This window comes from Labeo rohita, chromosome 13 (genome assembly GCF_022985175.1).
Source record: "Labeo rohita strain BAU-BD-2019 chromosome 13, IGBB_LRoh.1.0, whole genome shotgun sequence".
Classification (NCBI taxonomy): domain Eukaryota; kingdom Metazoa; phylum Chordata; class Actinopteri; order Cypriniformes; family Cyprinidae; genus Labeo; species Labeo rohita.
In genome coordinates, this window is record NC_066881.1 from 31,231,794 (window position 1) to 31,245,346 (window position 13,553).

Sequence of the window (13,553 nt, forward strand, 5' to 3'; positions counted from 1 at the left end):
CTGTTATTCTTCCCCCATTGTGTTTTCGCCCATCACAGCGATCAGTTCAGTTCGCCGTGTTCCACTAGCCCACAGTCAAGCGTGTAACCCGGCTCACTACAGAGGTTTGCCTCATTTGACTGCTGTAGAAACTGATTTTGTTTGTTAACAGAAGAGCAAGCAGTAGCTATTCGGCAGGAATTGTGCATGTTTGTGTGTGGGATCAGGGTTCTGGTGAGGATGCAAATCTCGGCCCTCACCTGTAAAATGGCAATGCAAAAACAGATGGATTACACCTGGACCAGGCAAATCATGTGGCCACGAGAAAGAAAGACATGGAGGCATAAAGACTGAAATATATACTTGATACTCTATATAATCTAACCAAATCACGGATGCTTCCTTCAGAACGTACGATATCAAAAATACCACATATCCAACTATCCTACAATGATGCGGATTCCGGACGTGCCTACTAGTTCATGGTTTGAGTTTCTACTATGTGGTTTTATGCTCAACTGGTGACACAAACCCACAGGAACCAACCAAACAATCACTAGATGCAACTCATCTATGCCATATACAGCGGACTCAAACTATCATTTTTAACCAACTGGTGTTGCAAAATAACATTTGACAACTAAACATTTACAGTTTAAATAGTATATCGACTGTTTTCTAATCCAGCAACATTCGTTTTGTGAAATATCTCTTTATTTTTATTTACATTATTAATGATATATTGCATTATTATAAAGAATAAAAGCACAAACACACTTTGCAAACAAGATATTTCTCAAAAAAGAACGCTTTTGGACTAAAAACTTGTGCTGCCTTCACATTTTAAGTTTAGTCAACATGAAATGTTACGTTGTACTACATGAAAATGTGGATATTTGAGTTGAGTAAACTTAAAATTTTAAGGCAGCACAAACACTTACTTTTTAAAGTTTTTTTTTACAGTGTGGGTTAAAAAAACTACAGATATACTATTCAAAATGTAGTTTTTGGACAAATTAGGGTTGCAATCTCACATATTTGTGGCTATTTTTCCAAATGATAAACTGATGGTTTACAAGCAGGTCAAAAACTAGAGCAAGGCTGAAATGGCTAAATGTTTGCACTGGATGTTGATGAATGATAACTGAAGGTAATGGCATATCGCTTCAACAGGCAGAGAACCTGAGACGCAGGCAAACATGTAGATCTTGTGTGTTTATGTTAGAGCTGTAGTCCATAAGACAACACGGCACGTCGCATGCAAACTAGCTCATCTCCGACCTGTGCCGCGCCGCCATCTCATACATGAGGACGGCTCAGGTTACCATTTACAAACATCTGATACTGTACTGGAGATTTACAAATCAGGTCGTTGATTCAGGACCTGGATGCCAATGATATGCATTTGTGAATAAACCAGGAATGCTTTTCTCTTTTTTTTTCTCTCCACTGAGGAATTTTGACCTTGCTGACTCTAAAATCCATTTGTTGAAACGACTGCTTTACTATTGATCCAAAAATCACAATTATTAAGCTGCTTTTGCTGTTCTAGGACAATGAAAGGAATCAATATTGAGTTCTTTCGGAAGCAATTATTATGAAATATAAGAACTGTTGGATCTCATTATTCCTGTAGGCGTTACTGATCATTGCAGTTCAGAGCGGTGAGTCAACATAAGACTCACGCAAGTCTGCAGCGCAGAACACATGGGATCTGAACTCACAGCACAAATGAGATCTATTTAATGTCTCAATTGTTTCTCATGGAAAGCAATAGATGTTTCTCCTGAGAAAAACCTCCACCTCAATAATCTCCTTAAACGTTTCAGACGAGTGATGATGAATGCAAACATTTATCATCAAAGTCTTCTAAGCCTAGATGATCTGAGCTATTCACATTCACCGTGTTACATAATAAACTTCTATTTTAAGATTTTTAAAGAGAAACATCTGAGACTAAATTGATACTTAAAGGTACAGTAGACCAAAAAAAAAAAGAAAATCCTGTCATTATTCCAAACCAGACATGCATTTCTTTCTTATGTGGAAGACTAAAGAAAAGGTAACCAAACAGTTTTGGGCCCCATTTTACCTGCACAAAAATCATATTTTGTCTTCCACAGAAGAAAGACATGAGGATGAGTGAATGATGGCAGAATTGAAGTTTTTGGGTGTACTGTCTTATTACTTCATTAGATATTATGATTCTGAAATTATTTTTGGGAAACTTTATAATAGCATGAACTAATTTAATTTACTATTAAATGACCTGAAAATGCCCTAAAAAGTTTAAAAATACATATTTGGCAGTTCTAGAACAAGTCTGTGAATTCTAAAACAGAACTTTGTCTTTCAAAGATGCTTCTGTGTGCGTTTCAAGCCCTCTTTGGCCACGTACACACTGCAGAATTTCAAGAGTGACAATCACACTTAAATGTTGGCGTGAATACCCTTAATTACCTTGTGATGGTTGACAGTGATATGACTGAAAAATATGGATTTTGAAGAATGTTAGTAACCAAAAAGATTTAAATCTTCCACAGTATTTTTGTCCATAATACGGAAGTCAATCAAAACCAAAACTGTAAGGTTACCAGCACAGTTCAAAATATCTTCTTTTGATAAAAAAAGCAAGTCATACAAGATTGGAATGACATGAGAATGAACAAACAATGACAGAATTTAAATATTTTGGTGGACTATGGAAAAATTAAAGTTGTTTATTTAAAAAACACCTGATTCTAAAATGATTTTCTTTGCAATAACCTGAATTAATCTAATACTGATTGACCTGAAGTATGCTCAAAATTAATTTAGAAGTTTGAGAGTGTATAAATGATGACAGGATCATTTTGAAAATTCTAAAATGACTTTCTTTACAGTAACGTCAATCTAATACTGTCAGTGGGACTCAGAACTGTGAGGTTACGAACATAGTTTAAAACATCTTCTTTTGCATTCCACAGATAACAAAAATTAAGTCATACAGGATTAGAACGACATGAGGGTGAATAAACATTGACAGAAATTTAATTTTTGGACAGACTATGCCTTTAAATGAAAGTTGTTTATTTGAAAATTCTAAATTCTAACTTGAATCTAATACTGACTGACCTAAAGTATGCTCAGAATTTAAGAAGTTTAGGTCCATATTTGGAGATTCTAGAACAAATGTTTCTGTCTGCATTTCAAACTCTTTTTGGCCACGTGCACACAAAAGTGACAAGCACAGTTAAATGCTGGAGTGATTTCCCTTAATTACCTTCTGACGGTTGACAGTGATATGGCTGTGAAAAAGAGACATGCACTTTAAAGAATGTTGGTAACCAAACAGTTTTTCACTGTATTTTTGTCCATACTTATTAAAGTCAATTGGACCTGAAACTGTGAGGTTACCAACATATTTCAAAATATCTGCTTTTGCGTTCCACAGTTAAAAAAAAAAAAAAAAGTCGTACAGGCTTGGAATGACTTGGAATGAATAAATGATGACAGAATTAACATTTTTAGGTGGACTGTGCCTTTAAATGAGATTTGTTTATTTGACATTCTAAAATGACTTTACAATAACGTGAATCTAATACTGACCTGAAGCAAAAAATTTAAATTTAAAGTTTAAATCCATATTTGAGAATTCCAGAACAAAACTATGAGCTCTAAAATGGAATTTTCTCTTCCAAACCACTTTCTGTGTGAGTTTCAAACTGCTACTGTTAAATGTGGGAGTGAATACTCTTAAATTACCTCGCGATGGTTGACAATGATATGGCTGTGAAAAGAAACATGCATGCCAGATCGACCCATTTTATCCTGCTATTTTTAATGGAAAATATGCAGACTTAAAAATATATATATGGTTGTCACTCTCATAAATAACTACTGAGCGTACCAAATGAAATCAAACACTCAGTAGAGCAGTGACAGCATTTTTAGCTGCAGTGTGGCTTTTATTAAATGTGAAATATTTCCTCACATCACAGAGCCGAATTATGTTGAAACTAGCATCTGGCATTTTAAAACATGTCTCCTGACATACAGCGAGTCTATTAATCAATCAAAGTTCAGTCAAAGAAAACTGTAACTTAAATGTCACAGGGGCTGGTGTGACAAAGGGAATCTTGTGTGTGTGTGTTTGTGTGTGTTGGAGGTAAAAATGACTCGGCTAGTTTGGATGTTTGGGGTTTGCGGGAACAGGAAGGGCAGGAATTCTGCGTCGCCGTGGGGAAGGAAAACCGTGCCAGAACCAGGTATGTGGCTGTGTGTCCATGGCAGCCAGAGTTTGTGTGAATGTTTTCGAATGAGAGTGTGTACGTATGCCAAAGCAAGTGGGTGCGTGTGTGTGTATTTCACACACTGAGAATGTTTATTGATGTTTCTGGGTCCATGCAAGTGTGTGCGTGTGTAAGCTAAAGTAGATAATTTTTTATACTCTGTTTGTTTCAGCCCCTCCACAAAAATGCTGCATTCTGATTGGATCATTAATTTTATGATTCACCCATTATGATGGCAACACACCCACACACACATCTGCATATTAAAGAAGTCATCTGAGGACAACGGTGTATATGCTTGTGGTTTTTGATGATCTACATGTCACAGCGATTCATACTCTCAACATAAAAGAGCACGAATGAAAAAATAAATGCCAAATGAAAGCATATTGCTAAAACAGATAATGGAAATAAAGAAAGTCAAGATGAGCTATGCGTGTTTGTAAAGTCTCTTACTTGACCAGCGTAAGTCGTCTTCCACTTTGCAAGTCTTCAGTGCAGGAGGGTCAATCTGATCTGGCCATAATGCTACGACAAAAAAAAAATATATTCATATTTAATTACTCGTTAAATATTTATTAGTGTATGTACAATTTTACTGTACATTTATCAAACTAAAATATACATTAACACAATAAAAATTAAGGCACTGTGTGATATAAACAATTGTTTTTTAGATTATTCATCATCTCTATATTGATATTTATGTGTTTACTCTTTAAAGTTGCTGTAAATTAATTTTAAACAATTAACGTTTATATACCGCAATATAATCACAATAATAAACAGAAAAAAAAAACATAATATAAGTAACATAATATAAGTAAAGTGTCTACTTTTAAGGTTTTAAGTAATTTTTTGGAAAATAAAATGTCAAAATTTGGTTGAAATAATGTTACATTGTCATTCAGTGTAACAATATTTATGGAAAAATTCAAACAGTTTTATTCAAGTTTATTCTGACTTGTACATATTAAAATATATAAAAGAATAAGAGAACATATTACATTTTATTGTGTTTTAAATGAGTTAAAATTCGTACTGACAAATGGACAAAATAGTGGCAAATTTTAAAACTGTAGAATTACAACTAATTAGTATTTGGGGTGAAAGTAATTCATCTTTTAATATGTCATAAATTAATTTTTGTTGTACATATGCCTGACAAGATTATTACACTGAATGACATGTGGGTGTCTTCTGTAAATTAGGGGGAAAATGTACGATATTTATTTTTTGCTCAAAAAAACAAAATGCAATTAAATTAAACAGAAAACTTTTAAATATTTTTTGGAAAAAAAAAACAAAAAAACAAAAAACAAATTTAAAGCAGTATTACACATTGTTTTTATGCTTAAACCCTTTTTCGTCTTTGACCCATATATAAATATATATATTAGTTTTTATGCAAACCAACCCAAAATATGCATTAATTAAAAAATGTAAACATTTTTAATTAATGTTGTATGTATCATTAAAATGTTAAAGCATGTATCATTAAAAAACGTAAACATTTTTTAATGATAAAATGAACTGCTGGATCAAACTTTAAAATCAATTCACTTTAATTAACTCATTCACGGAACAATGACATTTTTGTTTAATGAAGTACAAACCAGAGATGCTGCTGCTTTTTAATTACAGTTTGACAGCGAAATCATCATTAATATACAGTTCTTATTAAACATGCCGCCCATCCCTGTGTGTGTGTTTGTAGGATTGCAACACAATGAATTTGTCCACACTTGTTCAGTGTGAAAGAGCTGCTAGTGTTTTCATCAAAGGTGCCGAGAAAAACAAACATGAAATCTTATGCTAGTGTCACATTACACACACACACACACACACGTTAGAACTCCATCTGTCAAAAAGGTGTGTGTGTGAGTAGATAACCCTGAAATCTTTCTGTTTTGCTGACGAGCCAAGAAAAGTATCAGTGTGTCACGAGGAATGATATTTTGGGTGTCTGTTAAAGGTGTGTATGATTATCACAGATCTTATCTTGAGCGTGTGATGCCTCTATGTGTGTATGATCCGAACACTTTAAAACACTCTGTCAGCATTAAAGCGCAGCTGTCTCTCTCTCACACACACAACAGTTGCTACACGAGTCTAAAATAAGATACTTTGGGAATTATAGAGTATGTTTGTGTGTGTGTGTGTGTGTGTGTCACAGTGCACTGAACTGCCAATTTGACATGCAAATAAATCCTGTTTGCTCTCAAACCGAGATGAGATAGTTGTTACAAGCTAATCGTTGCGACAAACACACATACGCGTATGAGACATGAGACGTATGCGAGTAGATTTTTACATTTTCGGAGAAAAATGTAAGCTGTGCTTGTCCATGCAAAATGTAGTCTGTGTTTTCTAGGGTGGTTGATTATTAGTCAAAGACAAAAGCTTCTCCCTTCAATGCAAGTCTATGAGATTGCCATTTTTCATTTTAAAATTTAAAGTATCATTCATGTCTGTAATGCCAGAGTTTAATACTTAAGGTTAGGAGTTTGAATAAATCCCGAGCAATAGTAGTGATGCTCGTCTTGGCAAACACAAATACGCTGTTCTCAGTCTCTCCCTCTCTGGTTTTCGCCGCACAATGATAAATTCTTCAGTATAAATGCTCTTATTCAGGCCACAGCTGGTGCTTCTGCTGAAAATAAACATCTCAGTCAAATATTTTGATTGGCTGATACACAACGTCAATAACAGACAGATTTCTACCACTATTAAAGCAGCATGTCACAGAAACAGTCTGTGAGCAGTACAATATGTGAGATTTGTGCATGTCTGAGTGGACTAACGTTGTGACTAACTTTATATATATTTATCCATAGTATGATAGTAACTCATCTGTTTTTGGCTATATGTTTCCATAAAACAGTAGTGTAGCGTGACTGAACTATTAAATCAGTATGTTCTAGTGAATCAGTTCATTTCTGTAAAATGATTCACTGATCAAACACACGATTTTTTGGTTCACTGGAATATCCTGTTGTGACGTATTTATAAAGATGGTATCGTTCACCATGGTGTTTAGCACTCAGTCACATAAATGATGGTTCTTTCTAATGTTATTAGTTAATTATGTCATCCTAATTAACCACAACTGATCACATAAAAACTAATAAAAAGATACAACCCATTTAAATAGAATGGCTGTAAACAGAAGAGAACAGAGAGTAAGAGAGAGAGAAGCTGTATAACGCTGAGTGGAAATGCAGGCTTTCCTCAGAATCAGCAAAAACAAACACAGCCACCATGAAGTCTGGTTTTCCTGTCAGATCTTTCGCCACACCTCCTTAAAACACTCAAAAGCTCTCTGAAGTCCACACACACATGTAGTCGACTCAAACCAAATGGGGAAATTGCTCAGCAAAAGTCCATTAAGACCATTTTTGTGACTGTTTTCATGACAATAAACCACATTTACCTCTGTTCTCATTACTTTCAAGTTTATATATATATACAATTCACAAATGTGTTATATTTATACATAAAAATATAATATAAAAAAGTTAAAAAAAAATCTAATGCTAAACATATTACGTGTATAAAATTGAATACTTTATATATAAAAACTATTATGCATTTTAATTAATACAAAATGAATATAAAATATAACATAATACACACACACACACACACACACACATATATATATATACTATTTAAAAAGTATTTAATAAAACTTTTAATTAACATAATTCATATAAAACAAATTTTTTATAATTCATATAATAGGACTATTTAATCATATTTAAATAATTATAAATAAATCCATAAATTAATTTATAGATGAATTAATTCAAATAATTAATATATTTGACATTTTTATAATGAGAGCTATTTTAAAAATATTTAATAAAACATTTCATTAATATAATTGATATAAAAGATAATATTTTGATATTAATATAAAACCATGATTATTTAAACAGATTTACATATTTATCCATAAATCCATAAATTATTATTATTACTATTTAAGTCAATGCCTACATGTAGTTTTAGGCAGGAAATGTCATAAAAATAATGATGCAAAAAAAATGTAATGGTCCATAAAGTAACTTCCTCGTCCGTATGCAAAATAACGAATCTTTTGCACAGACATATTTGATGTGCATGTCTGTTCCGCAGCATGTGGGATATGCATGAGCGCATGAATAAACACAACACAGCTCTGCCCTCATCTCTGTGCTTTAATTCTCTTCATTAAACTCCCTCTGCGTTTTCGTTCGTTTATTCCCTGTTCGTTTTATTTCTGTCTGAAGCGTGTCACTGCATGTTAACTAAAGCCAAGTTTAATTCGCCTCCCTGCTCCACCGGCATGACAATAGGTGTGTGTATGTGTGTTTTTGTGGCATGGCCCTGTGTGCTTTGACAAATCTGTTTAAGTATGAACCATGTCTGTGTTTGTGCTCTGAATTTTGTAACTTAATATCTGTTTACAGTCATCAACAATCTGCTAACCTCAAGACTCCAGGATGATGCAACCAACACCACACACATACACACAGAAAGGGTTTGCATCATTCAGGTGGAATGAGAGACCATCTAATTACCCTGTGATGAGTGTGATAAATCTGATTAAACATGTCTATCTTACACATGTCTGTCTGCAAACCTCATACCACACAAAGCTGTCTGCCTGAAAGTGTGTGAGCTGAGATCTAGGCATAAAGGCGAAGTTGGGCCGACGTGAGAGACAGACAGCCAAAGAGACAGTGCCCTGAGGTGAGAGATAACTATGCTAATATCAGACATAACAGTGAGGTTTTGATGTATCGCACACACAGGCCTACAGCAGTGACAGACACATAGTCTCCCGACAGCTAAAGCTCTGTTAATGTGTTATGTCTGCTTCAGATCTGCGTGTGTGTGTGTGTCGGCAGACTTGTGCTCTGACAGCACCGTAAAGACATAATTCCAGTCCTAATCCACCTGCAGATATGGATACTAGACGTGCTTTACCAGATCAAGCTCTCTCCTGACGCGGTACGCGTAAATCTCCCATTCTTCTCGCGCTGAACTCTGGATGAGTCACGGCTTTGGTTTTGCAGGAATGCTTGTGTAAGCGTCCACCCTTTAGAAAGCAGGGCAATCTGATGGAGGAATTTACCAAAAACCCCAAACAAAAACACCAGCGAAACATTCAGCGCCACAAACTCACTGGCTTATTGTGGATAAACTGCTCATCAATAACAAAGGTTACGAAAGTAACCACATTTTTATGGGTTCCGGTTGACCATTACATCATGTCCTAGAAACAAGTTATTTTTTAAGGCCTAGCCAAAAACAACAAAACTCTATATCTGTTGTTTTATATGTATACAAATGTTTACTTTTATTCAGTAAGGACTGATTGATTAACGTATGAGTAAAGGCATGTTAAAGGAGAAGTCCACTTCCAGAACAACAATTTACAAATAATGTACTCACCCCCTTGTCATCCAAGATGTTCATGTCTTTCTTTCCTCAGAAACTATGTTTTTTGAGGAAAACATTTCAGCATTTTTCTCCATGTAATGGACTGCTATGGTGCCCTGATTTTGAACTTCCAAAATGCAGTTTAAATGCGGCTTCAAACGATCCCAAATGTGGTTGTAAACGATCCCAGCCGAGAAAGAAGGGTCTTATCTAGCGTAACAATCAGTTATTTTACTAAAACTAATACAATTTATATACTTTTTAATGCGAAACGCTCGTCTTGTTTTTCTCTCCCTGAACTGTTTATGTTCCGGTTCATGACAGTTAAGGTATTTCGAAAAACTCCCATCTCATGTTCTCTTTCAACTTCGCTTTAACTTCTCTTTCAACAACTCTTTCAATATCGCTGTTTTACCTTTTTTGTTAAGGGTGTTTGATCTTCTTTGCGTGTTCACATTGCAAACTGAGTACATTATATGTGAAACTTTGTTTAGGAAGTGGACTTCTTTAAAAAGACTATTATTTAATAAATACTATTCTTTTCAACTTTAAATGAAAAATGCATCACACTGTACACAATAAAACATTAACAGAACCAAATCATCATATTATTGAGCACTAAATCATGTGACACTAAAGTAATGCTGTCAAACGATTAACCACGATTAATCGCATCTAAAATAAAAGTTTTTGTTTACATAATATATGTGTGAGTACTGTGTATATTTATGTTTATATAAATAGACACGTGCATGTATATATTTCAGAAAAATATGTCTATATTTAAAAAATATTTACAAAGAAATTATATCAATAATAATATATACATGTAAAGATTTTTTTAAATATATACTGTATGTGTGTGTATTCAGTATGCACACATATATAATGTAAACAAAAACTTTTATTTTGGATGCGATTAATCGTATGACAGTACTACTGAAAATTCAGCTTTGTCATCAAAGAAATAAAGTATATTTTAAAGAATATTAAAACAATAAATACCTATTTTAACTTGTAAAAATATTTTATAATTTTACTGTTTTTACTTTATTTTTTTATCAAATAAATGCAGCCTTGGTGAGACTTATTAGCAGTAGAGACTTATTTAAAACAAACAGTTTCTTTTATAAAAAAAATATTTTTTTATAAAGTTATAAATGTTACATTAATGTGTTTTTAAAATATATATATATATATTTTAATATTTTAATACTGTTTAAGGAAAGGCACCTCATGAAGTTGTGTGATGAATGTCCAGAATTTTAATTTGTTTCTCAATTGTTAGTCTTACACAATTCCATACATTATTCTCATACTGTGTTATTTAAAACCAATAATAAGACTGGAACCAATGAGATTTGAATGTGGGCAGAGCTACCTAACATGACCTGACAGAAATAGAAACTAAGTGACTGACAAAATGAATGTTGTACACAGCATCTGGTTTTAACATGCTATCAGAACTTACAAAGTTACAGTAGTAAGAAATAAATTTATAGTTTTAGGTTTGATTATGGATTTGCGAATGGTCAGAAAAATGAAAGAAAGATTAAAGAACTGCAGCGGGACGTGATTTCACTCTCGGGAGCATTTGGTCTTTTTTCGCTTTTTGATTGATTGCAGAGCGATGTGAGTCACGACTGCTTAGATAATCGTAAACACACGCCAACTCTGTTTGAGTTTTTACAAAATATGAGCGATTCTGCCTACACTACAGATGCGGTGAGCAAACAAGAACAAATAAAAAAGACGAAACTGTTTAACGAAATGACAAAATCAAAGCTGTTTGATATATAAGATTTCATTGTGTATCAACAGCATCCAACTTAGGAACTGGAAGAAGCGAGGTCGAATGATCGTAGGAACTAAATAAAACTCATTTGACGCTTAGATGAGCGTTTGATTGAAATGTGAGTCAGATGACTGTAAACACACACCAGTCTGAGTTCTTTTGAAATGTGAGTGATTCAGTCTGCTCTGCAGAAACGGTGAGCAAACAGAAATGAATAAAAGCAGCGCATTTCAGCAACACACACACATTACCGTGTATGAGAACGGGTGGGGTGTGAAATCTGCCCTGGGTGTGTATGTCTATTTGAAAATAGAAAGATAGATTGCGCGCATACGTGCCTTTTAGAGTGTGAGAGTTTTGCTTGTCTGCTAACAGACATCATACTCAAAGGTCTTTACATGCATTTGAGAATGCATCCTCACCCACTATCACACACAGTGACGTGGGAGCCGAGATCGAGAGGGTCTGCTAGATTCCAGACGTCGAGGTGCGAGCTGTTGTGACGAGTCTGAACGTCTGACTCAAGCAAACACATACACTGGATCTGTAGGGCATCCAGGGACAAAACACGCACCTGGTATCGGTGTGGTGCTGGAGGGGCTGTAATGGGTCTGGTGGGAGCGGGTGGTCCCGTTGCCAGGGTTCATCCGCAGACCGGCCCTCTGGAAACGCTCGATGTCACTCAGGCGATCGGAGTACTGCTTGTGAGGGTCGTCCGGCTTCACGCGGTGACCTGCAGACAGATTGAGAGAAACGCAATGGATTATTACGATAGCAATATTCCAGGTTTGATTAAAAAAAAACAAAAAAAACAGAATGAGCGTGGCACAATGAACCAGAACATTTAATTTCAGTTCATCCGTCAGTTTTTGTCATGAACGTTTTCAGCAAACGTACTTAATTTCGAAGTAAATCAAGCCAGTGTCAGTTGAAAGCTGAAATGTGAAACTTCAATGACTAATTCGGGGAAAAAACATGTAATGTCCGGTTGTTTTGTTTATGCACATGAACTTTTTGGTTGTTTACCAGCTTTAAAGACATTGAAAGATTGTTTATCAGACAAAGGCTGTAAGAAATTCATAAAAACACATACACTACCAATCAAAAGTTCGGGGTTGGTAAGATTTTTTTAATTAAAAATTAGGGCTGTCAAACGATTAATTGTGATTAATCGCATACAAAATAAAAGTTTGAGTTTGCCTAATATATGTGTGTGTACTGTGTGTAATTATTATGTATATATAAATACACACATATTAATGTATATATTTAAGAGAACTATGTTATGTACATTTTTTTTATTTATATATAATATAAATTATATAAAAATTATAATAAATACATATACTTGTAAATATTTCTTAAAATATATATATATATATATGTGTTTGTATTTATATATACATAATAATTGCACACAGTACACACACATATATTAGGTAAACTCAAACTTTTATTTTGTATGCGATTAATCGCAATTAATCATTTGACAGCCCTATTAAAATACAGTAAAAACAACAAAACTGTGAAATATTATTACGATTTCAAATAACTGTTTTCTAATTGAATATGTTTTAAAATGTAATTTATTCCTGTGATGCCAAGCTGAATTTTCAGCATCATTACTCCAGTCTTTAGTGTCAAATGATCCTTCAGAATTTATTTTAATTGCTGCTCAATTTTCAATATTACCAATGTTGAAAACAGTTGTGTTGCTAATATTTTTGTGGAAACTGTAATACTTTTTTCAGAATTCTTTGATGAAAAGAAAGTTCAAAAGAACTGCATTTATTTGAAATTGAATTTTTATGTAATCATTTTTATAAATGTCTTTACTGTCAAAATTCTTGCTAAATAAAAGCATTCATTTCATTTTTTAAAAAATGAAATATTACTGACCCCAAATGTTTAAATGGTCAGGTATAATGCAAAAAAATAAAAAATAATTTTTAATTTTAAATATTTTTTAAAATGAAAGATAAGTAACAGAAGTAACTAAGGTACTGACATTATGCTACAAATGCAAACTATTTAATTTATGCAATAATGAGAAATAAAATTGCTTCCCCTTGTCCTTG

At 33.8% G+C, this 13,553-nt stretch overlaps 2 protein-coding genes across 4 annotated transcripts in view; both read right to left on the minus strand.

The window, feature by feature from the left end:
• Window positions 1-13,553, minus strand: part of LOC127175047 (oocyte zinc finger protein XlCOF15) — a 217,168-nt gene that overhangs the window by 170,835 nt on the left and 32,780 nt on the right. The window lies entirely within an intron of this gene.
• runx3 (RUNX family transcription factor 3) overlaps window positions 1-13,553 on the minus strand; it is a 67,358-nt gene that overhangs the window by 7,392 nt on the left and 46,413 nt on the right. For all 3 annotated transcript variants that reach the window (XM_051125869.1, XM_051125868.1, XM_051125867.1), the window contains 2 exons: window positions 12,050-12,208; window positions 4,707-4,778 (listed from right to left, as the gene is read on the minus strand). In XM_051125869.1, coding sequence (XP_050981826.1) covers window positions 4,707-4,778; window positions 12,050-12,208 — 231 coding nt within the window. The remainder of the gene's footprint in view (window positions 1-4,706; window positions 4,779-12,049; window positions 12,209-13,553) is intronic.